Source organism: Rattus norvegicus, chromosome 7, assembly GCF_036323735.1.
Source record: "Rattus norvegicus strain BN/NHsdMcwi chromosome 7, GRCr8, whole genome shotgun sequence".
Taxonomy (NCBI): domain Eukaryota; kingdom Metazoa; phylum Chordata; class Mammalia; order Rodentia; family Muridae; genus Rattus; species Rattus norvegicus.
Genome location: NC_086025.1, coordinates 54,051,152 through 54,078,065, shown reverse-complemented (window position 1 = coordinate 54,078,065; position 26,914 = coordinate 54,051,152). Strand labels below are relative to the sequence as shown.

General features: G+C 37.7%; 1 protein-coding gene across 14 annotated transcripts in view; it reads left to right on the top strand.

Moving 5' to 3' along the window:
• Positions 1-26,914, top strand: part of Cnot2 (CCR4-NOT transcription complex, subunit 2) — a 101,065-nt gene that overhangs the window by 39,446 nt on the left and 34,705 nt on the right. For 4 of the 14 annotated variants that reach the window (XM_039078728.2, NM_001399556.1, NM_001399553.1 and 1 more), the window contains exons 2-3: positions 410-482; positions 20,838-20,960. In XM_039078728.2, the coding sequence (XP_038934656.1) occupies positions 410-482; positions 20,838-20,960 (196 nt within the window). Of the gene's footprint in view, positions 1-339; positions 483-12,575; positions 12,634-20,837; positions 20,961-26,914 lie in introns of those variants that run through there. The other 10 variants (XM_039078730.2, NM_001399554.1, XM_039078717.2 and 7 more) reach the window with 6 other exon arrangements.

The following is a 26,914-nucleotide window of genomic DNA, read 5'->3' as shown; positions in this document are numbered from 1 at the left end:
GAGACACAAAAAAGTTTGGGATAAGGTGGGGTTTTTGTTGTTGTTTTCCTTTTTACCTTTGTTTTTCTGCGTTTCTTCTTGTTGTGTAATGTCTGGTATTGTGACGGCAGTGGAAGCAGCTGTGAACGGACTGACTGTTTCATATCAGATAATCTCTACCTCAAAGCCTAGTGCTAGTTGCCTGCTACAATACCTGGAGGGAGGATGGGACAAAGTCTAAGACAGTGCATTTTGGGTTTGTTCTCTATGTATTTTGTGTGCTAAGTTGAATATTTTTGTTACTGTTATGTATATTTACATGTTAGTAATTTTGATGGCTTTTGGATAATTCCACTCTAGAGGGAGAACTGGTGGGCGGTCCTTCCTGTGACACGACCCTTGAGTGACAGTTCTATTTGATTGCCTCCAGTACTGTGAGGAAAGGACACGACTCTATGGTGAGGACTGATGGACATACATTATCTGAGAAAAGAAACTACCAGGTAAGATGTTTTTCCTTCCCTTTTTTCCATGTGTCATAGTACATTGAACTGTTTTAACATAGAGTTGGAACTAACAGATTACAATGAATACAATCTCCTGAAAATTTGTGGTATAAATTTAAATATTACATAATGGAATCAACAGCTTGAATAATTGTGAATGTTTTACAAAATACTAAAAATATATTGGTATATTTTTAGTAGCAGAACAATTTTCTGACATATATGCCAAAATTTACAATTATCTGAGATACATGATTTTTGGCTGGATTCAAAGGCAGTAGTTCATAAAGTATTTTATGCATATTCCTGAAAGAATGGAGTGTAAGTTTGGGGTTATATTTTGTATAATAGAGTGTTAGAGAAATGTATAGCATTGGATAGGCTATAGTAGAAATTATAAGTGAAATCTAGAAATCTATGATGACTCAGACCTGTTTCATTTGTCACTAATATGCTGTCCTTACAACATCAGATTGTTTCGTTTTGTTTCTTACTTAACACTATCCATTCTTAATATAATTATGTAGGGATGCTCAAAAGATACTGGAAGCGTAACAGTTCTTCCTGAGCTTTCAAAAGAAGGTGAACTTTAAAAGGTAGTGTTATTGAAGTGATTTTTTTTTTCTTTTTCTTTTTTTTCGGAGCTGGGGACCGAACCCAGGGCCTTGCGCTTCCTAGGCAAGCGCTCTACCACTGAGCTAAATCCCCAACCCCTATTGAAGTGATTTTTAAAGAAAGAATGAATAGTTAGTGTATGAAGTTAAGTTTTAAATGAAAACTTACTTCATTTCATTCAATAGTGAATCAAGTATGAAATTGTGAAGTAATATTAAATTCCAAATAAGTTCATATAGGAGTGAGATGTTAGGCTTCCTGTGCAGACATGGTTCCAGCCTGTTGCTCCTTTTCACCTCAGGAGTTTGTCCTTTGAGACTAGGACAGCTAATGTGACACACAAGCTTTGGACAGCTACTCACACACTCAGCATTTGGTGGAGTGCAATTAATCCTTTCTTCCCACACATGGAGGCATGAATAGTGGAGAGAACTGAAAGTGAGTTTTATGCTGTGTGTCAGCAAAGAGTCTTTGGTTATAAGACTTGGATTCTGTCTTGGAGCACCATCCCCAATAGAAGATGCTTCTGTATCTAACCTTCCTAGAGCTTTTACCCAACTTGATGTATGAAGTTTCTGGCCAGCTTTTATTATTTTGATTAGCCAGAGTAAGCTGGGATTATGCTGAATCAATTCTCCCTGTAACTCCTCTCTGATTTGTCCTCATAAACTGGACTAGCCTCTGCTGATTATTATTTGTGCTTGCTCTGTAGTTCTTCCTACCTGAGAACCACTTCCAGCAGCTTGTACTTGTTAGGTTTGATTGGTTACACTTTTTGGACCTTTGCATCTTTGTTAGGTTTTGCTAAATCACTACAAGAGTACTGTGATGGGCTGTGTGGCATTTCAGTGTTCACAAACATCCATCCGCAGGGTGAGCATAGACCTTCCTTTGATTTATACATTGTAGCATAGCTAATTGTGTCATGGAACAATATGTACACTTCTAGAATTTATACTTATGAAAGGAGTAAAGCAGTTATATTTTGCCAATAAAGATTGACTTACTTCAGTTTATACTACTGTAAAAGTGCTAAATTCTAGTTTTAGTATGCAAATAATACAAGTTTTTGAGCTTGCATGAAGATGCATTCTTGATTAGACCTGCTGACTGAATATATTTTTTTACTATTTGCCTTTTACTGTTACATAGTGGTGTCCAATGTATATTGAAAAGTCTTTGAAAACAGGTCTGGATTGTAAAATTATTTTGTTTTTAAGCCTCCTCTGAAAAGAATATGTGCATAGAAGACTGGTTTTATATCTAGCATTAAGATTAATTTATTGAGAGTATATGGAGAAGTCACAATGTTGAATCACCAAAGTAAAATTGTATGTTTTGGTAACTCTTAGGAGCATATATATTCTAAGGTGAAACTAATTTGGAGTTTAAAAATTTTCACTTTATAAGCATTTCCTTCTTTTCATTATTAAAGTAGACTTTCTTTGTGTCTATATAACTTCATTTATTTGAGAGCTTTTTGGTTTTGGAATTTGTTTCTTTTTTTTTTTTAAAGATTTATTCATTTATTATATATAAGTACACTGTAGCTGTCTTCAGATACACCAGAAGAGGGCATCGGATCTCTTTACAGATGGTTGTGAGCCACCATGTGGTTGCTGGGAATTGAACTCAGGACCTCTGGAAGAGCAGTCGGGTGCTCTTAACCACTGAGCCATCTCTCCAGCCCTGTTTGTTTCTTTAAGCATCCTGATAATTGCCTAATACTTGAGAGTAACAAAAAATATTTCTCCAATTCTCATTTCCATACAGACCTTATAGACTCAGTTACACAGGAGTTGAACTACTGGTTTTTGTAGTTGTATTAACTTGTATGTTTTGTTTGTCAATAAGCCCAGTTAGGCATTTGAATATAGTAGATGAAGTTTGTTTGCATAAATAACTTAGTTTAGAAAAGCAGTCCTTTTTGAAAGGGTCATCAAGCTTTTTATAAGAAAGTGGGCATTGTCAGTTTTAATTTTTTTCTGTTTATTCTTCCTATAATTTATACTAATTTTGCCATAGCTATGAACGTTCAGAAATTTCAATCATCTTAATTACCACTTTGATTCTTTAATGGCTTTCTCTGATTCTCAAGCCCTAAACATGGCACCTACTTGACTTTGCTTGGATGTGTTCCTCCAAATGATTTTATGTGCACCTATGCCCTCAATAGCTCTTCTCTAACTGCCTCTGCTGGGCTTGACTATTAGTAATTTAAAGCCGACTGAAGGCTCTGTGTGCCTTTACCCCAAGCTTTTAACAGTTTGGATCTCTGAAGGAATAGTATCCTTTCTTCATGACTCGATAATAATTTGATTTCCATTTTTCCAGAAGCTTCCCTGTAATGGACTCAGGGCTTTTGTTCCAATTGCTCTCAAGTCCTATATACTCGTAGATTGGTGTTGGCCTTAGTTCTGAACAACCATCTATTTTCTCTCAATTTCCTGTACACTTAGACTGTTCGTTCCATAGACAGGAACTACAGATGGCTGCTTAAACTCATTTAAGTTAAATAATATTACATTTTTAGTTTGCCAACCATGCAAGGCACATTTTAAATGCTTAGTGTATACTTCTGCTGGTGGCTACTGTACTGATCAGTGCACATTAGACTGCCTCCATCATTATAGAACTGCAAGAGAGCACGTCTGTGTGCATTTAATCAGCTTGTTGAAAACTACAGCTGCAACTGTTTATTTTGGCACCACCAGTCCTTAACGTGCTACCTGCTATACAGGTAAATGTTCAGTGAATATTGTTTGAATAAAACAATTACAATAAACAATACAATAAATAAAACAAATTACAAAAACAATTACAAAAACAAAACAATAAAATAAAATTACTGAAAAAGTGAGAGGAAGAAACAGGGCAATGTGCTAGCTATCTACTAGTGCATTTCCAAGATTTTTTACACTGAATGCAACCTTCCTTACATTTATCTTTTAGCAATAAAAATTAATTTTTTCCTCATAAAATGTTGAAGAAAAGCACTAAGTCCAATATGAATATTCACCGTTCTAACTTTTTTCTTAGTGCTTTACTTTGTAGTCTTTCCTGATGAGTACAAGTGCAAATGGGTTTGCTGTTTTTTGTTCTGTTTTTATTTTTTCTTAACAAATACGTATCTTCGCTTGTTATTTTTATGGAGATATTGCCATATCTCATTTCTTGTTTTATTTTTCAGAAGTGGTTATTAATTTGAGTTTGGCATTTCACTCCTTTTTATATATATATTTTTTACTATGTATGTAGGTTTTGATATTTACAGGCACGTGCTTCTTTGTGGCAGTATTTTGACAAGTTATCCCTTATATTCCACTGTTTCGAGTAGGAAAAAAATGAGCTTTTAACTGACTTAACCTTCAGACACTTTCCCAAGGTAAACACTTCACACTTGACAGTGTACTATAAAGTACAAATTAATCTAATTAATAAACACATAAGTGGTTAGGAAGAAGTGTTTGTACTTGGTAAGTTTTAAGCATTACTATATACAGACTAACATTTTATACTGCAGTGAAATGTAAGTATAAACCATGGAAGCACCCTGTTTCATTTTTCTAAGTCAGTGTGAAAAGTCTGTCTGCAGGCCACATGCATCTTTGGTTAGTTGGTGTCTCAGAGTTTTAGTTGTACTAGGCAGCTTGGGACTTCCTTTGGGTACTTCTAATGTGTTTAGAAACACAAACATTTGTGCATCTTTGAATATGTAAGGTATTGATAAAACAGTGACTATCAGAGACCACTTAGTATAAAAATCTGTAGGGATTCTTTTTTAATGAGTACTTAACAGTAGGTCTGATGCCTAGAGTAGTACAGAGGTAGGCTTTAGTCCTTGTTGCTGTTTGCATAGGATGAAGGTAAGTAAGAGTAAGAGTAAGCAGGTGAAAAAGTGAGTCACACACACAAGGCTGAAGTAGTCAACTACCTCAGTATTCTCCTCTTGGCTCTCGAAAACCTTGTTGACAGTAGGCCCTAAGCATTGTCCCGGTCAGAGATACAAAACAGTGGAGTGGAATAAACTCAAAACGAAGACGTTTCCTGGTTGGTTCCTTTGCATCTGTGGAGCTGCTAATGGGGTGGTGCAGAGTAATAGTAATACTGATGGCGGCGTGAGGCTGTTGGCGGTTCCTGCTGCAGTCACTGCTCAGTGTCAGATGTCACTTGGAATTTATAACCGAGATTGGAAAGTAAACCTTGGTATGTTTTTGGCCACCTGTCCCCCTTTCCCATGTTTTCCTGACTAACTAACAACATCAGGTTAAATGAATTCCCAAGTTCCTCAGGGTTGACTTACTGCTACAATATGCTAGCCTTCCTTTGTGGTCCCTGCAAACATTTTTCCTTCTGAAATCATAAAATGACATCAAGGTTATTGTTATTACATTTGTTTAATCCTGCATGCGTGCACACACATAACATAGTGCCTGTGTGGTGGCGGTCGGGACAGCATGCCAGAGATGATTGTTTCATTTTAACATGCTCCTGGTTATTGAACATAACCAGGCTCTGTGGCAGGTGTTTTACCCATTGAGCCATCTCAACTGCCCACGACATTTGTTTTCTAGAAAACTTGTTTACTTGTAATAAAACTCATGGTTGTTGCCCACCCTTAGTATCTTGGTATGTGTGTGTATATATATGTGTGTTTAATAGTTCCCCAGGACCAAAATATTCTGTTAGGTATGTCTGTTAAGTCTAATGTCTTACTGTGATAGTGTAAATGCTATCAGATACTATTTTGTTTCCAAAGATTAAAAGTATCAGGTGGCAAACTTTGTATTCATTTTGTGACTGTGACTTCCTTTTGGGAATTTAGACCCTAGGCTTTGCTAAATAGCCACACCAAATCCCATTTAAGTGTTTCTAATAAAATTGGTGAGATGGCATCTTTGGAAGCCCCAGATGAAATTAGATGAAAACAAACAAAATTCCCCATGTATTTTTTTTTTTTGGTAGTTAAATGTTGACATAGAAGTAGCTCAGTGTTGATTGGTCATAGATCAGAGGCACACAGAGTGTTTAGCGGATGGCCACTGGTTAGTGTGAGTAGATACTTTGACATCAGAATAGATCCCCCCCCCCATCTGTTACATAACTAAGAGATCCAGGGAAGGTTAAAGTAAATGGTGCAGCCTCGCTCTGTTACCCAATGTGAGAAAACTTTAAGTGCTCCATACCTTCAAAGACTAGAATCATAAGAATGCAATAGATGGACAACAGGTTGAGAAGAGAGGGTCTCAAAAATGGGAGGAAGAATAGAGCCAGCAGTGCCCAGAGGACAAGCTGTGTATTTTTCCAACATTGGATGAAAATAATAAAAGAGAGACTAGCTAGGGAAGCTAGGGAAGTTATCTGAAAAATCAGTACTGCAAATTTCTTGAATAGTCAGTTCCCAAGAGGTCCGTTAGGCATGTGTTTGAAAGTGTACCACCAGTTTTGAGCTCATACACATGATTAGTATTTGTTGGACATTGAATGTCACAATCTATTGAGCTAGTATTGAAGACATGTTTCCCTAGATTGAGAATAAACATACTTTTACAGTTTTCTAAAGATTTTACATTCTCCCTTTCATATTTAACTTTGTCTGAAATTGACTTTCTGAGTTAGGATTCCAGCATCTTCTTCACTCAGTCAGTTCTCCTGTAACTAACCACTACCCGCCTTCTGTCTGTCAGAATCGTATGTTATGTTGTTTTTGGCTACTCTGTTAAGCTTGTGCATGCCTGTAAATGATGTTGTTTTCATGTTGTCATATTTATGTTTGGTATTTATGCCATTAACCTTGGCCTCAGTTTTAACTTTGACAATTCACTCTGTGACACATTTTGAATATTTTTAAAGACTCCTCCAACTAAAAAAACCCCAAGTTTATGAGTAGAATTATACTGACTCTGGGTTGGAGAGGGTGATCCTTTTACAGTTTCTTCCTATCTGGAAATTCTATATTTTTCTCAAATTCTTACTTTTTACACATACCTTTAAATTCACTCATATTTACAATTAAATACTTTGATTTGTGGTTGTAAATGGTACATCAAAAGAGTATATTGTATAGATGCTACTGTAAATCAAAATAGCTAATTTTTTAAATTGGGTTTTATATCCATTGTTGCAAAACTTTTATTCCTAAAATTCATCAGTAGTTTTGTGTTTTCATATAAGAGTCATTTGGAAATGATAATTTCATTTTGTGACTAGCATTTCTAAATTGACTAGTACTTTTGATAAATCAATGAAAAGTTTTTGAGAAGTAATCTTTTGTTTGTTACTTACCTTAGGGAAAGCTTTAGGTGGTCACCATTTTTAGGATGTTGATGTAGTGTCTTATATAGACATAGATTGATGTGGCAAAGAATTGTTGCAAGGCTCTTCCATTGGTTTCCCCTGCTTCCCACCCACCTGAACAAGGTCTTGACCATGTTGTCTTGGTTGTCTGTATGGCCCGGCTGGCCCAGCTATGCTCCAAGCTTTCCTTGTTGCTCTCCTGAGTGCTCCGGTGACCCCTTTGTGGCTAGAACACATAGTATGATGCCAGTTATTTGTCTACGTGTTCGCAATGTTGGGATTCTCTCTTTCCTGTTTCCCTGCCATGTTCAGCAGTCCATTAATTCTGGAAATGTTCATGCTTATTAATTTTTACTGTTCTGCTCCTGTATTCCCATCTAAGAATGCTACTGGATATGAGCTAAAACACTGAGTAGGTGGGGTATGATCAGGTAGAGGTCACTTCCTGGAGTATTGTTAGAACTCAGTGTCTGCTGTACAGTGTCTGACACACACACACACACACACACACACACACACACACACACACACACGTCTGTTTTCTGGCTTGGACTAAAAGCTTGCTTTTAAGGAAACACCTTAAAACACCTTTGTTACAGACTTTCATTATTTATTGCTTGAGGCGGAGTAATTTTGGTTTACTGCTTTTCGATATCCATAATTTAATACTTTGACTTCTTTCATTTTCCTTCATTTTCTACCTTTCCTGTCTATTCTTTTTCCTTTCCTGTTTTTTTCTCCCCCATTTCTTTCTCTTCACCCATCTCCTGTTTTGTTTGGGGTATCCTTTTCTTACTAAAAAGAGTTCTCTTTTAAATGTATTTCTGGTAGTGATGAATTATGTTAGGATTAATCCTGTGTGTGAAAATTTTACCCTCATTTAAAAAATATCTTTGCTCAGTAAGAAATTGAAAATTGGTAGTTTCTTTTTAGCATCTTAAAAATAGGATACCAGCCAGGCGCAGACCGGTAATCAGTGCTTGGGACTGAATTAGGCAGATGGAGAATGTTAGGTGTACCTGTGCTGTAAGACCCCGTCATCTGCTGCCCAAACAGCATTTAAGAATGACACTCCACTATCTCCTGACTTACTTCTAGTGAGAAAAAAAGTTGTTGGTGTATATCTTTTCTCTTTGGATACTACTAAGGATTAAGAACATTTCTTGTTTTATTATGATAAATTTTTAATGTATGGTTTTGGTTCTGACATAATTTTTTTCATGACTCCAGTGCCTGGAATTTCTTGTGTTTGCCGTTTTTATCTTTTTTTTTCCTCGTTTGTTTGTTTCTTTGAGTTTTGTTCTGCTTGTTTGTTCACTTTGGTCCTCTCTGGAATGTTTCTTATGCTTTGTTCTACGGCATTCTACTCACATGCAGAGTCGCCCTGCAAACCTCCCTCCACTCCCTGTTTACTGCTCTTCCCCTTGCATGTGTCCTTCAGTGGGACTTTGAGCACTGCGTCTCCCTGCTCTGATGTAGCATGCCGGTGCTCTGCCTTCTTTTGCACATGGCATTTGATTATGACATTGTCCACTAATTCTTTGTCATTGGAAATCATAGACTATTTCTGTTGAGTTTTGGAAGTTTTCCTACATGTTCTCCATCTGACTGACTTCACTGCTCCTTCACATAGCGTGCGCCCCCCCCCCCCCGCCATAGTTTTGTTCTGTTGTCATATATTTCTTAGTATTTGTGTTGAATTCTTGAGGTTAACTGGAGGATAGAGTTATATTACTTAGGAACATTTGATCCTTGTGAGACCCTTCTCTTGTCTCTTGTGTCTGTTTCTACCTCTGCCCTTTTTAAAAATCATTAAAGAGAAACAATAGATTTTAAGTCGGGGCTAGTTTTCTTCAATTATTAAGCCAGTATTTTTCTGTCCCTTGAATAAGTGTGTCTCTGCTCTGGCTTCTGGGAACCAACCTAAGCGGTGTGTGTTCCAGTGGTAGCCTTTAGGGTTGGTTTCTTTTTCTTTCAGATGGTTCTCTCTCCTGCGTTTATGGCTTCTTTCCATGCTTGCTGATCTTTACTGCACAGAAGACTTTTGGGAACCTTCACCAGTTCTCCCGAGCTGTTTCTCTGCAACTCATCCTGTCTAGCTTTTTAGCTTGCTTACTTTAGATGCCTTGGACTAATGACAGAGCTCTAATTCTCTGATTTGGCTCCCTCCTTCTTATTACAGCCTGAAAACTCATTGAGTTAGTTAGGAAGGTCAGTTGTTGCCCCTGTCTGAAAACATAGTATATTTTCTCTTAATTTTTTTTTAAGTGAGGATCAGGCTGTGACCTAACAATCTTCTTGCCTCTGTATTTTATCCATTTTTAAACCGTTTGGTAGAAGAGGTTCCTGTTAGTCCATCCTGGTTGGACTGGAACTCTTAATATTTCATTCTTTGACATGATAAATTAGTTGAGAAGCTAGATGAATCATTCTGAATAGTAAGAATAAGACTTTGTGTTAATGCTTTTGACTCAGATGCTTTCTGTGTAAAAGACACTGTATGATATACAATTCAAAATTGACACACCAGATATGAGCACTTAAAAAATACCATTTGGAAAGAAACATACTACAGATTGATAAATAAAATCCAAGTTGTCATGTCCTGTCTATTTAGTCTAAAGCCAAAAACCAGACAGTTTTCTTTGAGTTATCCTACTCCATGTTCTTGGTATGTAATAGGCTCACAAACAGTTGTCATTTGTTCTCCTGGATGAAGTTACAGTGTTTCTTAATTTTTTTAATTAATTTATTCTTGTATATATTACATTGTGACCAGTTTTTTCTCCTTCCTGAAGTTAAAATTTTTAATGAAAATTAGATTTTTGTTCAAGGGAAAAATGTAAAGGCCATTCGAAGAGAAGAAATGCTGAAGTCTGGAATTTGGCATATGGAGTTTTAACTCCTGTCAGGATGACAGCACTGTGACAAGGCTTTAAAAATGTGATAGGTAGAATAGGAAGTGAGACATTATTACCATCTCTGCTGCTGTCCTGTGGGCTGATTGTAGTCATCTGTGAGTGAGATCTTCTAAGATAATTGGCTTACTTTACAAAAGCACTTACATTAACAACTGTAGCAGGGGTAGTGAGCAGCAGGGCTGCAGCATGCCTGGGTGGACACCATCCTTAGTGGGAAGTCCTCTAAACACCATTGGTTGTCACCATGATGATGTTATCCTGTATGCCTTAAGTGTTTTGAAGTTCTAATTTAAAGGTAAAAGCTGAAAACCTATGTGAGATTAAGTGCCTCTTTTCCTTTTGTCTCAAATAAAATTACAGTTTACTCTTTAATTACACCTCGAGGTTTGTTTGCTTTTAGTACAAACCAGCATCACATACAAATAAACCTCTTACTTACCAGTATTATAATTTCCCTGGTTCATTAGTATGCAAACACTATTTTTATGCTGAAGTAGTAGTTTACAGGTGAGAAAGCTGGTTGATGGACCAACTTAATCAAGGTCAGGCTCACCCCACCTGGATTAAGTGTTGGCATCATGTGCATTAGCATATTGGAAACAAGAAGGGCACAACACTGTTGTGATGATAAAGCATTCAAATGCATATTTCAGTTTGATTATAGAAAACATTCAAGCCAAAATCAGGAGACATTCTCCAGTGTATGTGACATGACATTGGTGTTAGGAAAGACATAAGGACTAGGTAAAGTCTCCGATTTAAAACAAAACCAAATTAACAGCAACAAAACCAAGTAGAAAACTCACTGTCAGTAGACAAGCTAGTGAGTGAGCAATGGAAATAGGTGAAGCTGGGTCTGTGGGGAGCTAATAAGTGCCAGGTCTTTCCACTGGGACATCCATGTGAACAGCCAGAGGAGGGGGCCAGGAGCACAGGGAAAAGAGGGGAGAGTAGTAGCAGAGGAAATTGCAGTAAAAAGGGTAGGCTGCAGGCAAGGAGCCAGGACTGGTGCAGGTGGCCACTTTAAATTCTCTACTGCCTTTTATTTGCAGTGTTCCGCTGTAGAGAAAGTTCTGAAGTGTGGTATGCATCGTCTAGAACTTGACATAGCAGGCGCTGAATAAACATTTATTAGATTCATTTCTGTGACCAAATATTTAGATGAATTTTGAACTATCTTCCCTCATTGAAGGAATACTCAGCGTTTTTAACTGCATTACACCCAATTCAGGATTCTCATGCAGATAAAATTTTAGAATAACATGCTCTTCAGTGATAGCCATATTATTATCATTTTGAAGTAACACATGTATAGTAGAATGCCTTCATCTCTAAATCATTAGCTTCTATAAAACAAATGTATACATGTGAGTGACAGTGAGTTCTCACTGGGCGGTGTAGCTGAGTGACAGAGCACTGCCTGGCAGTGCACAGCCCTGGGCTCAGTCTCTAGCATTCTTTACCCAAAGTGAGAAAATGATATTTTATTTAAAAACCTCATCTTCTGTTATCAGAGTGTTTTAAAATGCTGGTATCAAATTTACAGTGACCCTCCTATGTCACCCGCTATAAGTGTGCACCACCTCACCCACATTAAAGTACTTTAACATTTTATTTTTTGATTAAAGTGACTCTCTGGTGGACAGGTCCTTATTTGTTTTTTATCCGTGTAGAAACACTTAAGAAATTAATTTCTTCTCAGGGAATATAATTAAACCAAAAGGCCTCTCATTTTTAAGATTTTACTGGTTCTGTCTGTAATCCAACTTTCATTCTGTTGACTGATGGTGTTAACATGATCAGAGCATAGAGTTACTGTACTCAGAGAACAAGAGTATGTCAGGAGTGGCTAGGTAGCATATTTGAACATGCTTTACTAGCATGATTTGCTGAAGGCCAGGTAAGCCCTATCCTTGCATATTTGGGAAAGTGTTCAGAGCTTTGCCCTTTTTGGTTGTTTTAATTAGTATTTTGAAGCAGTCTGAAAGATGATTCTGGGGTTGGGTAATTGAAGAGATAAACAGGGAGTCATAATGTTGAAACTGGACATTCAGATCTTTATAGCATGATTTCCTTATTTTTCAAAGAGCAGAAGAATCCCATCGTTTATCATGTTCTGGTTGGACTCCTTTCTTATCGTTTGCTGGAGTTTGAACTTCAGAGCTATGGTGTCAACCCTGCTGTAATATCTCAGGGGAGCTCCTAGTGTGGGGCTGGTGCCATGGCTCACCCTCCAACCTTTCCTTCTTCACTTCAGCCTCCAGCTCTGAGCTTTCCCATCCCCAGAGTAGCAAATGTTGAAAGAAGTTGCACAGGTAAGTATATGGCGGGGAAAGCTGGGGTTAACAGTGCTATATTCATTGGTATTTTGAGGGTGGGTGGGGCCGTCTTGCCAGTGAGTCATTTTGTTTAGAATTTTTGTGTGTGTGTGTTCTTCGTAAAGCTATTGTGTAAATGGTTAGATAAAATTCTAGTGTTCAGAAAAGAAGCTAAGTAAACAGGAAAGACAAATTCATAGACCACCAGTTTGCCCTACAAGTCTGGTGAGGTGGCATGTCTCTTTAACGTTTCTTAATGCTTCTCCCACCTTTAAGTGTATGCTGTCTTTCCCGGGGTGTTGAGCAGGTAGCTGTGGTTTGACTCCCCACAAGAGAAATTTCAAACATGCTTTCCTTTGCAATTGTGACAGGAAGCCTGAGCCATTCTGCCATTCTGGGTTTGAAATGGTAACAAAAGTAAGTAGGATGCAGTTAAGGCACGGTATCTACACACAGTCAGCAAGTGCTTTTGAAGACTATTTGTTCCCTGTAGTTCATATCTTGTGATGTGCAGATCCTTGAGCACACAAGACATTTGAAATTAAAACCAGGAAAACAAATTCTTCATAAGACCTAGGATAGATAGTTGAAGTATTTTCTTGGTGTTACGATCTTTAAAAGACAAAATTTTCAGTGGGTTATCTCTTTTACGTTCTGAAGCTTTCCTTTTTCTGAGAGCCATGTAGAAACACCTCAGCAAAGGATCAGACTAGTTTCCCATTCCTTTTGAGACATGTCTTTAAGTACTTGAAACAGCTTCTTTTTGGTGCTTAGATGATTTGTTTTCTAATTCTAAACTTAGACGCTTTTCTGCTGTTAACTTGTCTTTTCATTTGTATTTTATAGTTTTATACTCTGTATTTAAGGAAGAAATACTGAGTAAGTTTGGGCTATCCTAGGAGATTTCAAATCAGCGTTTTACAGTGCTAGTTAGAGTCGATTTTTTTTTTTTAAAGTGGGTAGATAGATGGACCACACATTTTCTCCCATAGATTCACAGTATTACGTGATGTAGAACTTTGGTTATATAATTATTTTTTTCTAAACTGTTTTAATGATTTGGATTTGGATTTGTATAAGGCTTATTGATAAGTACAAATTTAAGAAAATGTTAACACACACACACACACACACACACACACACACACAATGAGTTTATTCAGTTTGAATCGTGAGCAGAGTTTAGGAGGAGGCGTTTTGGTGGATGCTCTCCGGAGCACATGCGCTTCTATGGCGTATCTGTTTGGAAATGCCATCCAGAAAGACCACTCCAGGCACCAGATGCCAAGTTTTAGATTCAGAAGATTGTCTCTTTTCACCTTTGCTTTTAGACCTTGAACAAACTTACATCTGTATAATTTATTCAAAAACTTAGAGACTATTTCTGAAACCCTTAGAAAGGACTATTAAGACCTGCATTTTCCAAAATTTTAAAGCACGGTGTTTGCCAAGGCCCTGGATTTCCGACAAGCACCTTTCCAGTCAGTCTCCTGCAGTTCTTCCCTTGCCGCCTTCAGCGTTTATTTCCCCATGGTTACTTATCTATCGGACAGTTTGCATTTACAGAACAGTTACTGAAGCAGTTTTGATTTGTTTTGATTTCTAGACTATTAATTTGACTCAAATTAGAACTAATTTTTGGTTGAAATTTGGGTGGGGCTTCTCAGATATAATAGAACTATTTGTAATAATCGAGACTCAAGATAGCTGATAGAAAACCTCAGTATGTTGCTAAGTCAAAAATCTCTTAGATTACAATATTGCAACAGTACAATATTTGGCTTAGTTTTAATGACCTGGAATTAGGCACCCATGCAGTAAAATTTAATCTGACAAGGATCCTCATCATAGTTTTCAATGCTAATTATTACTTGTTAGTAAAGTTGGATAAATTTGTTGTTTGTATACCTTTTCCCTACTTAGTAGATAGGGGAGAACCTGTGAGTTTGTGGAGTGTATTCAACTGACAAACGGAGGTTAAATTCTATATTAGCAGTCAAAGTAACTTGCCAACGTACCCCATAAACAGTAAGAAAGGGGCAGGTTTGCCATTCTTTCCACACCCTGAGCACTCCCAGTGCAAATTCCATAGTAGGAGGGACACCGGGAAGCATGCTCATGCAGATTTGGGCTCAGGTGCCTGGCGTGCTGTTTTGTTCTAAGAGTTTTTGTTCTTTTCTGGGTTTTTGTCTGTTTTTGAGACAAGGCCTTTGTTAGTTAGGCATGCCAAAACCTCCAGGGGTGGGGCTGCAGAAGCATCGACACACCAAACTCTAGTTACTGCCTCTGGTTACTGTGATGGGACAACTGATTTTATGATAAGAAAAGGAAGCCGTGGTAGATTGACTCTAGATGTGTCTTACCCATTTATCATCAGTGTTTGGATGATTAACTTCATAATGAAGTTTAGTGTTTTGGGTGCAGTCATCTTAATTTCCTGAAGGATTAAATTCAGTTCACTCTAGAAAGTAATAAGTTAGTTTATGAATGTAGGAAATGGATATATGTTAATTTTTGCATTCATTTCTACTTGAAGTTCTCCTTGGATAATTTTTTCCTTCAAATCCTCTCCCCATCCCCTCTTCCCATCCGCAACCTCCATCCTCCCCTCCAGTCCCACAGTGCTGAGAATCAGACCCAGGGCCTTGCTAAATATCAACCCTACAACTGAGTGACAGCCTCAGCCCAGGGTTTGTTTGGTTGTTTGTTTTGTTTTGTTGTGTTTGTTTTTGTCAAATTCAGGTTGTTTTTCTCTGCCACCCGAAGTCTATGTGCAGTGCAGTTACTTTCAATTACTGCAGTACTCTCTGTTCAGTTATTTTTATGCTAAAACTAATGTGAATTTTTAAAAAATGGATACGATTGGTGTTGTGTAGACTGTTGTCTGTGGTATGTAACAGCCCATTTTGTACAGTAGTCTTTCTGCAGAAATCTGTGATTGTAGCCACCTTACTTTGTTGCTCATCACAAAATAAGGGCCTTCCATTTTGTTGATGATTATGTTGACCCTTAACACCCTTCATATTTTATGAAGGAAACAGTCTATAAAGGATAGGTTGTATTTATGTTTGATTGTGGGTCTGCTATGGTTCCTAAAGGAGAAATGCTTAATAGATTAGGATCAAAGCCTGTGTGTGTGTGCTTACCGAATGCATAGCCTGGAGCAACCTACTTACCTTCCAGTCCCGAGTCTTTCTAGATACAAAATAGGGAATACTAATTGTTTGCTAGATTTGCACCATTGTAATGATGGTACGAATGAGCTTTGCTGGATTGAGATAGGTCTTCACTGGGTAGCCCAGCTGTCCAGGAACTTGCCATATAAACTGGACTGCTCAAATTTAGAGATCCAACTGCCTCTGCCTCTAAAATACTAGAGTTTGATGTGAGCCCCACCTGACTTTGCCTGAATCAGAACTGATAAAAGAGTCATTTTATCAATTAGGGTTATGATAAAGTGCTTTCTTTTCACTGATTAAGAAGAGCAGACCCTGTTAATTTAGCATTAAAATTTCACAGAAGAGTGAACTGTGAGCAAGAACACTTTAGTGATAGCCACGTGTACAAAGGCTCTGGGGTACAAAGGAATTTGAGCAACTGAAGGTTTGCCCATAGTTTAATAGTGGGAGGGAAGGCTTTTTTGAAGAGAGGTCAGAGACATTGCTTACAGAGGGCTTTTATGCTTATTTGTTAAAAGAATTTCGATCAGATCCACGAACATAAATTTTCACTTAAATTGCTTGAATGGAGGAAAGTAGATTTAAGGAAAATGAAGAACAAATAGAAAAATACCCGTTTGGATGTTACTGGTGTGCCTTGTGCCAGTAAACTACAGCAGAGAAAGAAAGCTGTTGGCGGTGTAAGTATTTTGGAGTTTGAGTGGCTTGGACCAGTTGCTGAGATCACACAGGCAACTGTAAAGTGGGCAGGAGAAGTTTGTGTGGTTTCTTTGCCTGTACTCTGCCCTGTTGACCAGCACTGAAGGGCTTGCTTTTCTCACCCAGCATTCTCCTCCAGGACTTGTTGTGCTCGCCATATAGAAAGGGTTTTGTTTGGCTTGGAATTTGTTTTTTTGGAGTGAGGTTGCGGGGTAGGGTGTTGTTTTTGAGTCAGGCTTCATGTAGCCAAAGCTGGCCTAGTCGAATTCCTAGTTGAACTTCCTGCTTCTATCTCCCAAGTTGCTGCAACACCTGGGTGGATTGAAAGTTCCATTTTCCCAGGTTTCTCTCCCTGCTGAGCCCTTTCTTAAGTGTTTTGTCTTTCTGGACTTGTTCTTCTCCCATTTTACTTTGTTTGATTGGTTAAGGATTTGTTCAGACATCACACTCACTCTCTTTTCCTTAGACAGGCTCATGACCTTGTATTTGTATTTCCAAGTTCATTCACAGATTTGTCTAGCCAGCTTGTCAGCTTGTTCAAGACTACAGCTTTTATTCAAGTTTTGTCATTATCCAATGTATGTCGGTTTTTCAGAATGCTGTAGTGAACCTTCTTGAACATAAACCAAGATACATGTAAGAAGGAAACACAGTAGTCTAAAGTAGCACTTGCTGGGTATGTAGGGAAACGGAAGATCATGAGCTGCTGAGTCAGTTTGAAGTTCGTCTCCACGATGCAGTTACACTTTGGGAACACAGATGCTGAGTGGCACTGTCAGTGCTTTAGAGCCTTCAGTTAGGACTTTGTATTTCCAAGTTTTGAAATCATTGTGTATTTGTTACCAGGAAAGGAATTTCAGGGATCACTTCTGTGCCAGTCCAGCCTTTGCTAGCATTCTGGGATTCGGGGAAGATTGGTCTCTGGAGATCTCCATGACGGGCATGCTGTTTGTTAAGCATTGCTGTCTTTTGGATAGAGACATAGGTAGTCTGTCCTGCATTTCCTAGTTCTGTGCTCTGGCTTACTGTGCTGTATAAAGGCACAAGTGCATTTTCAAGTTAAATTTACAAAGTTCTCTAGCTTTACTTCCCTGACCATTTAAAAAACTTACAGCCTTACTGTCACCCCCTTTCTCCATCACAGTCTTCCTTAGATTCTTTTCTGAAATTGTTGGTTAGATTATCTAAACGTGAGAGTTTTGAAAGTTGTTTTGTAATTATTCAGACTTACTGAGGATGGCTTTGAATTGGTGCACTTAAATACTAAGAATACCACAGGTGGGGACTGGAGAGACGGCTCAGAGGTTAAGAGCACTGGCTGCTCTTCCAGAGGTCCCAAGTTTCAGAAGACCCAGAGTTCCACAACCATCTATAATGAGATCTGATGCCCTCTTCTGGTGTATCTGAAGACAGCTACAGTGTACTCTTGTATATAAAATAATCTTAAAAACAATAAAGAACACCACAGGAGTTTGAATCGGTACTGTGCCTTTCTAAGTGATAAAATAGTACAGTGGACAGTCAGGCCAGCCGAGTGCCTCCGTTCTGTCCCAGCATCGTTCTCTGTACTTTTTGAGATGAAAGAATTCTTTTTGAAGAATGAGACTGGTAGAGAAAATTTAGTAATTTTAGTGTGCTTTTAAAAATATATAACTTATTGAGTCAAAGGAGTGATGAAAATGTTATAATTAAATGTTTCCCTAACATTTTGGTATATAGCATCATTCCTTGGGAATGTTTGTGCTTCTTATAATCTGGTCTGAGAATCAGGAAGAGTCAGACAGTTTACAGTGTAAGCCCCTGATCAAAGAATGTAGCAATCCTTGTTTCTGATATAAAGAGGAAGTGTTACTTAAACTATTTTTTTAATTATTTACAAAATTGACTTTCCTTTATATGATATATCAAGATGTTTCATTATAACATTAACATACACTCTCTCATTGATAGAATGTGGTTTCTAAATGCCCTTTATTCTTTGCAGAAACAAAATGTAAATATTTTTCTTTTTAATGCATATCCACTCATCCTTATCTGCTGCTCCTCTTCAGAGTATATCTTTTATGCAATCACCTCTCACCACATCTACCTCCTTTGTAGCCTTAGCCATCATCCTGTAGCACTACTTTCCTAACTCGGTCTTCCAACTTCCTTCCTTACACGGGCTGTTTTCACACATAACTCAGGATCAGTTATAAACATACAGTAAATCCTGCAGGCTTACAAAGTTCTATTTGATAAATAGTAAGTAGCCCTTCCTGGGACTATATTACTTAAATTCCCACACACAGTATGAAATGCAGCCTATAATAAATACATCAGTCATACCACAGAGGGATTTGTCTCTGTGTTGAGAGCTCACCCTACAATCATTGCCCTGTGGCTTTTATTCCCCCTCTTTTTTTTTTTTCCTTTCCATTTTTATTATGCTTACTCATTCTAAAACATCTTGCTATCCTGGTCCCTCATGAGTAGAATGAAGGCCTGCTCTTTAAAATTAATGTGGCTTTAAGAACACCCCCCTCCCCCGCATTTCTATTTTGCCATGGATCAGAAGTATGTCATTCCTGTACTTAACTCTTGTCAGGGTTCACCTTTGGGGCACAGTGACTATTCGAGTTTTGTTATTGAAGTCATGTCCTTCTCTTCTTCCTCTTGCCCCACTTGTCTCCCTTTACATCCCACTCCTGTACTCAGTTGAGAAAAGGCAGCATTGGTAGGGATATGCTTTTCTATGTTTTATGGGAGACATTTGCATGGTATTAGGGTGATTTATTCTATATAGTTAATTTCAGTTGTGGAATTTTAGGAATCTAGAACTGGCCTTAATGATATTATGTAAAAATGTTCAAAGAAAAGTTTACTTTGTATTATTTTGAATTCATTCATGTGTGTAAATTTAATGGAGGATGCCTGGATGTTGAACAATGTCTGCTACATGCTTTTCTCCGTGTTTATTCTGTCTTAGAAGTAGAGCTCATTAGCAAAGGTCCTATAGAGAAAAACTTAAATATTTATTTGTAGTGTTTGCAAAACAAAATAGCAAATGTACTGGATCTAAATTTTTTGTGACTGTTCATTTTCTGAGATTAAACCTAGGAAAGGATGTTTTTTGCCTCTGTGTAAGAAAAGGCACTTAGAAGCTTGATGGATAGGCATTGTCTTAATTAGGGTTTTACTGCTGTGAACAGACACCATGACCAAGGCAAGTCTTATAAAGCACAACATTTCATTGGGGCTGGCTTACAGGGTCAGAGGTTCAGCCCATTATCATCAAGGTGGGAGCATGGCAGCATCCAGGCAGGCCTGGCACAGGAGGAGCTCAGAGTTCCTCATCTCTATCTGGAGGCTGCTAGCACAATACTCCCAGGCAACTAGGACAAGGGTGTTAAAGCTCATGCCCACAGTGACACACCTACTCCAACAAGGCCACACCTAATGATGCCATTCCCTGGACTAAGCATACAGAAACCATCACAGGCATGTCTGGTGCTTCTCTGAAAATATTTAGCTCTTGTTTGAGTTAGTGACTAAGACACTAAATTTGATTTGAGTATACTTAGAAAACATAATGTTATTCAAGTCTCTAAACTTAAATACATTGGCATGAGTGAGAAGACATATTGGCCTTAGTTTCCTCCTATGTCTAGACTAAGTGACACCTTCTTATAATCCCAGAGTTCTGAGGCGAAGACGATTGGGAATTGAAGGCCAGTCTGGGCTGTATAGTGAGAGCAGATACAGAAACAGAAAGCTCATGTTGGCCAGCTGATAGTTTTGGAAACTTAAAAATTGGCATAGATTTTATAGGTTTTGGTGTGAGCTTATAATTGTTAGTGTTTTTATAAAAACTCTAGAAGCAAAAGAGTAAGCAGTAAACAAAATATCATAAATTTGTACTGACATGATAAGTGTATTTTATTGTATGTGTAGATAGTTGTGACATAAAATCCTGGAATGCCTTTGCATGGTGATTAGACAGTGCTCTCCCACCATAGGCCTTCACTACCCTTCAGCAGCTCCACAGGAGATACAGTACTTACACGGTGTTTGCAGTGTATGCGAGTACTCTGACATTTAAGAAGAAAAAACTGCATTCGGGAAAATTATATTTGTGGTTTAGTCTATAAAAGTTAGCAGAATTGTTTGCATCTTCTTGTAGGAGCAAGGGTGGGGTGGTGAAACTGTACCGTATAGTCAGACTTCACTCTTAGTTAATCTGTCTCAGGATCACAGCAGTATGCATTTTGTTTCTATAAGGAGTAAAGTAAAGCCGGACTTTTCCAAAATACTACTCTTGATAAAAGTAATATTTTTGTTTAGGTGACAAACAGCATGTTTGGTGCTTCAAGAAAGAAGTTTGTAGAGGGGGTGGACAGCGACTACCATGATGAAAACATGTACTACAGCCAGTCTTCTATGTTCCCACATCGGTCAGAGAAAGATGTAAGTTACGCTGGGTTTCCTCAGCAGCGGTGCCTGTGTCTAATTCCCTGAAGAGGAGCATGCGAACTCCAGGGGATTGTCTGTGCTAAGCATAGGTGTAGGTCCTGGGGACAAAAAGATAAACCCCTGCTTTGTCATGGGAAGTATTAGTTACTGTCCTGGGATTTTATAGCAATAATATTGTTATAGGAAGTACTCAAAGACATGGACTATAAAAACTGTCACTTTGAGGTAATCTGGGTTTTTTTGGTTCATGAGAAGTATTTTTATAGTAAAGCAAGTGTACTTACAAAGCTAAGCAAGCTTGTGTGCACATCCTGGCTGCAATCCTAGCTTGCAAGTTAGGAATGTCGTCCTCCACAGCTACAGCAGAGACTACAATCTGTGGTGCTGTGTAGATTGTGTAGTACAGACGTGCGCTCTGGGAGACTGTAGGTCAATGCCTTCCACATGAAAATGTTGTCAAATGTGTAAGATATGTTTAAATAACAAGTCATTTTAATCTAGTTTATACATCTTTTAGTCAAACCAGTTATATCCTGATGCTCTGTATCTGTTTGACTGCTCTTTTCCTTTCAATACTTTATAAATTTGCTATTTCCTAATTTCTTTAGCAGTTCTCAGCTGTTTTAAATGTTTAAAATATGTTATGTAACAAATGTCCTTTTTTAATTAAAGCTAATTATTACCAAGTCACTGACCAATTCTTAGAAGGTCACAGATTGGCTCAACCTAAGTTACCATTAGGAACCTATTCCATTTCCTGGGTCCCAGCCTTTTGTCATTATTGTTATTTGAAAAATTTGTTGTTTCAGAAACAAATCATCAATACCTTATTTTCCCTTGAAATTTGTGTACATTGGCTTTATTTATTTGGAGTCGTGTCACCTAGTTTAGAATGGTCCTTGACTGTTAAGCTATTTGATGTGTATTATATTTATTTACATGTGTCTGATTTAAGAGTTGATGCTGAAGATTAAAAAGGAGTGTAGTTTGGTGGTGGAGCAAGTTCCTAGCAAAGCCTTTGGCTCAATTGCTAGTATTACAAAAACGTTTGGGTGTAATATTTGATAGTTTCATTGCAGAAACTATAAAACTTGTGCATTTTACTGTGGATATGTATTAAAAGCAACATTTGCTAGAAAAGTATAATGGATATGCTAATGGAAGGGTGTAATTAATATGTGGAGATTTAAATTGAAATTCAGAATTGAGCTTATATGGGCAATGAATAACAAAGAAATGTCTGTCAGGGATAGAGAGATGTCTCAGCAGTGAAGATCACTGGCTACTCTTGAGAGGATCTGGCTTCTATTCCTAACACTCACGAGGCAACTTACAACAACCCATAACTCCTGTTTCAGGAAATCCAATGCCCTCTTTTGACCTCCTTGGCACTGTATGCCTGTGGTACACAGACACACATGCAGGCAGAACACCTATACTCATAAAAACAAATACTTAGAAAATAGGAAATGTCTGCCTTCCAGGACTACTATGACTCAGTATATCTACTTTACCCAGAGGCCATATATTAATACTATTCCAATATAGTTGATTGTCACAGAAGTGACAGGACATTTTCCTTCAGGAAATTTTTGTTATTAAATTAAGTAGTATAATAGGCAGATGAAGAGTAAACTGAAAAGCAATACAGATATGCTTGCGTTCTGATGTTGTCTGTAAGCAAGGACCTATCTCAAAACCTGTTTCTTGGCATAGAGGATTGTTGCTATTGCCGTTACCTTTTTCTTATTACAAATAATACAGTCCGACTTTAACTTTTAAAAATATAGATACATAGATCAGAAACCTCAAATCTAGTTAGGACTAATTTACTGTTAGAATTGTAATTTTATACTTCAAATATTTTCACCAGAATTCTTATAGTGAAAATTCCTGGAACATAGTGCCATCTTGCATCAAAATGTGTGTAATAACTTTTCATCTCATCAGCATTCCCCATATCTTTAAGACATGTAATAAGTCTTGACTTATAGACCAAAGTAGTTTATTGTTTTGATGTAAAAGTTTCCTTTTTCATTGCCGTTATAGAATACCAAAGAGAAGTACCGTAAGGATCTGCTCTGACTCCACAACTGAAGGAGATACACTATCATGGCAGGGAAGGTATAGATAGCCTCAGGAGCCAGTGGTGTGAGGGAAGAGGTTGGCAGCCAATCACAGCGAGCCACAGTCAGGACACAGAGTGTGAGCAGCAGAAAGTGGTACCTGGCTATAAAACCTCAAGGCCTCTTCCCAGTGATTTACTTCTCTAGCAAGGCTCTGCTCTCTAAGGGTTCCCCAACCTTTCCAAACAGTGCCATCAGTTGAAGACCAAGTGCTCAAACACATGAGCCCATGGCAGACAATTTATATTCAATGTATCAAAACAATGTACATATATTAGAGACTCTCTAAATGTAAAGTACAGATTTAATATACACTGAGTGACGCCTTTCCCAAATGGTTAATGACCATATGTAGTTCTTGTATCACTCAAATTTGTGACTTCTTGTATTTCTCTTGATATGGTCTTGACCTCTTCTTTTATTGCAAGTATTTTCACAAAATTTCCTCCTTAATTTATTCTTTTTATATTACGTAGATATTAATCGTTTTATTAAAATGATCCTTCAACATTTTCTCTTTAAAATAACATTGATGGTTGATGCACAAAACCTAAAAGTTGTACATATTAAGGGAGCACCATGTGATGTTTTAATATGCTTACATTTTGTAATGGTTAAATCAGCCTAAATCGTTTCTGCAAACAGCTTTTGTTATTTTGTGGCTTTCTGTTTGTTTTCCTGTGTGCTGAGGATTGAACACGAGGCCTGTCACATACTAGATAAGTACTCTACCACTGGGCCATACCCCTAGCCCTAGGGGTTTTAAAAAATGTTTTCTGGTTTACATAATTCTGGGATTTTCCTGTAGCCAGTCTTTTGCTAGTTTGTGGGTTCTTTTTCCACTTGTCTCCACCCTTTTTTCCATCCTTTCAACCCCTAACACTAGATAAGAGACAAAAGGGGCAGCAGATGCCATCTTTAGAATCACTTCCTGCTGCTTAGTGCTATGTTTGATCTTTGCTATCAGGATAGCTGATTTCTTGTTGTTTCTTTGAGTATGACTACTTAAACCGTGACCAGCAGCAACCAACCAAGAACCAATCAACAACCCTCACCCCTTTTATGGCCCTAGCATTTATATACCCTCTGATTCCAAATGTCACACAGTTGCAGAAACTTATCATCCCTGTTAGAGCACGAGTCAAATCATAGTTACCTGTTGTGCACAGTATCTGAAGCAGCACCATATATCTCACACCTGGCATTAAAATGAAAACATATTCTTAGAATATTTCTGTGTTTTTTTAAAGAAGCCAAAATTTCAGAATTCTCACTATATTTTCCTATTTTATTTCATAACCTGATTTATAACTTATGCCCATTAGAAATGTATCCTGATTTAAGGTGTAAACAGTGAGGTGGCAGATACTTGTCTTTTGTGGTGTTATCCAATTGTCTTTATACCATTTATAAATGACCGTGGGCCAGAGAATTCTTTTCTGTAAAAGCCAGGTAGTCACTTGGCTCTTGTAGGCTAGGAGGTGGAGTGAAGGATGCTACATAACTGCAGTGTAAAACTCGTAGTCATGCAACCTACAAAGCAAGCAGTGTGCTAGATTTTGACCATAGAGAGTGATTTGCTTATCTTTGAATTTTAGAATATTTACTAAATGGCTGAGTGAAATGGTTCCCTTTAGTATATCAAAGTTTCCGATGCTCTTGGGCAAGTTTTTAAAATTATACTGAGTCTGTATCTAGGCTACAGTAGTTTGAATTGCTTTGGCTCTATAGACCATTTTAAAGACTTGCATAAGGTCTCCTATATCCCTTTATATGAAAATTTGTGTCATTACTGCACATTAGTGCTAATTTCAATACCGACACTGACTTCCTTTCAGAAGGATCATTTTTGACTGGTAGAGTAGCTCAGTAGCAGTCTGTTGTGCTTTTTATTCCAATCTTAAGGAGGGTCCTGTGTGTGCAGATGAGGGGAGTGTTCCTCGTGGGATTGAGTCAGTGTGGTTACTTGTGGAGGCCAGAGGTCAGAAGTCAACCTCAGTTATTCCTCAGGAGCCATCTCCTTGTTTTTTGAGTGTCTCTTATTGAGACCTGGGCATACAGTTCAGGCTAGGCTGACTGACCAGCAGTCACTGTTCCACTACCCACCACACACTGGGATTATACTGCCTCACCATATCTTGCTTGACATGTGCTCGCTGGCACCTTTGTGCAGCAAGTACTTTAGCAACTGACTATCTCCGACATCAAGGAAGGCTTTGTCATTGATGTTTTCCTGCCATGTTGAATTGCTCTTCTGTTTGTGAATTTACGTGTAGTCACTTGCTTTTTGCAAAGTTTTTAATTGCTTTGGTGACTGAATGTGGGCTGTAGAAACCTTAATGTGAGTTTAAATTTCAGCTACATGATTTATGACCTGTGTCCTAGGGCAAAGTAAGCAGTTTGAATGTATGCACCTTGTCTGGAACATAGGAACAGTAGTATATAACTAGCTTGTGGTAGTGTAAGTATTGAATGAATAATAATTAAAAACTTAAAGAAAAATAACAAATGTTCTTCAGGTGCTTTTAATATGATTATTAGTATTAGTCCATTTATTCTCTGATTTTCAAGTAATTATGTATATCCTTGCAAATAATGGCTATTTTGTGTCATTTCTGGAAATGTTTTCAGATATAAAAATTTAATGAGAACATAACAATAAATAACATAATTTTTAATAATTTGTTTTAGGAGACAGGTCATTGTGCGCCCCAGGCTACCTTGGGAACCACTATGTAAGAATAACAGAATTAAAGGTCAAGTCATTTTTGGCTAGTGGTTGAGTGAATGTTGACGTCAGTTTAGTCTGTCATAATGAAACTTTTGGAGTAGGGGATTGGAGAGAAAATAATTCGACTTCGAATTAGCTCTTTAAGTAGAATTCCTTAAGCCTCTATGATGTCTGCAGAAATAATTAAAGTTATATTAAATACTATTATTATACTGTCACTTTAAAAAAGATTAAAAGTTTTTTTTGTTTTTTTTTTTTTTTAAATCCAAATTTTGGCTTGCTGTGGTGACACACACCTTTAATCCCAGCACTTGGGAGGCAGAGATGGGTGGATCTCTGCGAGTTTGAGGCCAACCTGGTCTACAAAGGGAGTTGCAGGATAGCTAAACTATACCTTGTCTCAAATAATTAATTAATTAAATGAAAAATATTCTGCTTATTCTAGTCATAGAGCAAATATAATCTCCCCATCTGTATAACTTTAAAAGTATCTTTAACCCTTTGCTAGTTAAGTCACTAACCAGTTCTTTCGAATGACCTTTTTGCAGGCCTTTAATTTTTAAGCATGACCTATAAGATATATGTGATTTCCAATAGAATGCTGAATTTGCTGTTATAATACCAAATGAGTAAGAGTTTGCTGTGTGCCTAATACCCTAACCTATCAATGAGCTCACACCTAGTCTTCATTAGTATACCTACATCCTTTACAGATACTAATACTGACTTCCATGCCAGTAAGAATAGTCTGTTGCAATCTAGTATAAAGTAAGGATATCTTTGGTGACTGTTACTCTCTTGATTAGTACTAACTACATATAAGAAAATGCTCGAATCTGATTATTTCTTCTTTCTCTTCCTTCCATTCCTCCCTGGATTTGGCACCCCCTTCCCCCACTCCACGAACTTTGTGTGGTTTTCTCTCTTTTCATGTTTTCTGTCTAAATAATATTACCTGAGAAGGCTTCCCTTTGATCACTACTTCATAATAACTTTAATTTCAACTATCAGCATTTTTCCCAGTGTCTTCTAAATTCTCTGGATTTCAAAATTCCATAGTTCTTGGATCATGTTTGCTGCCAGTGGGCCTG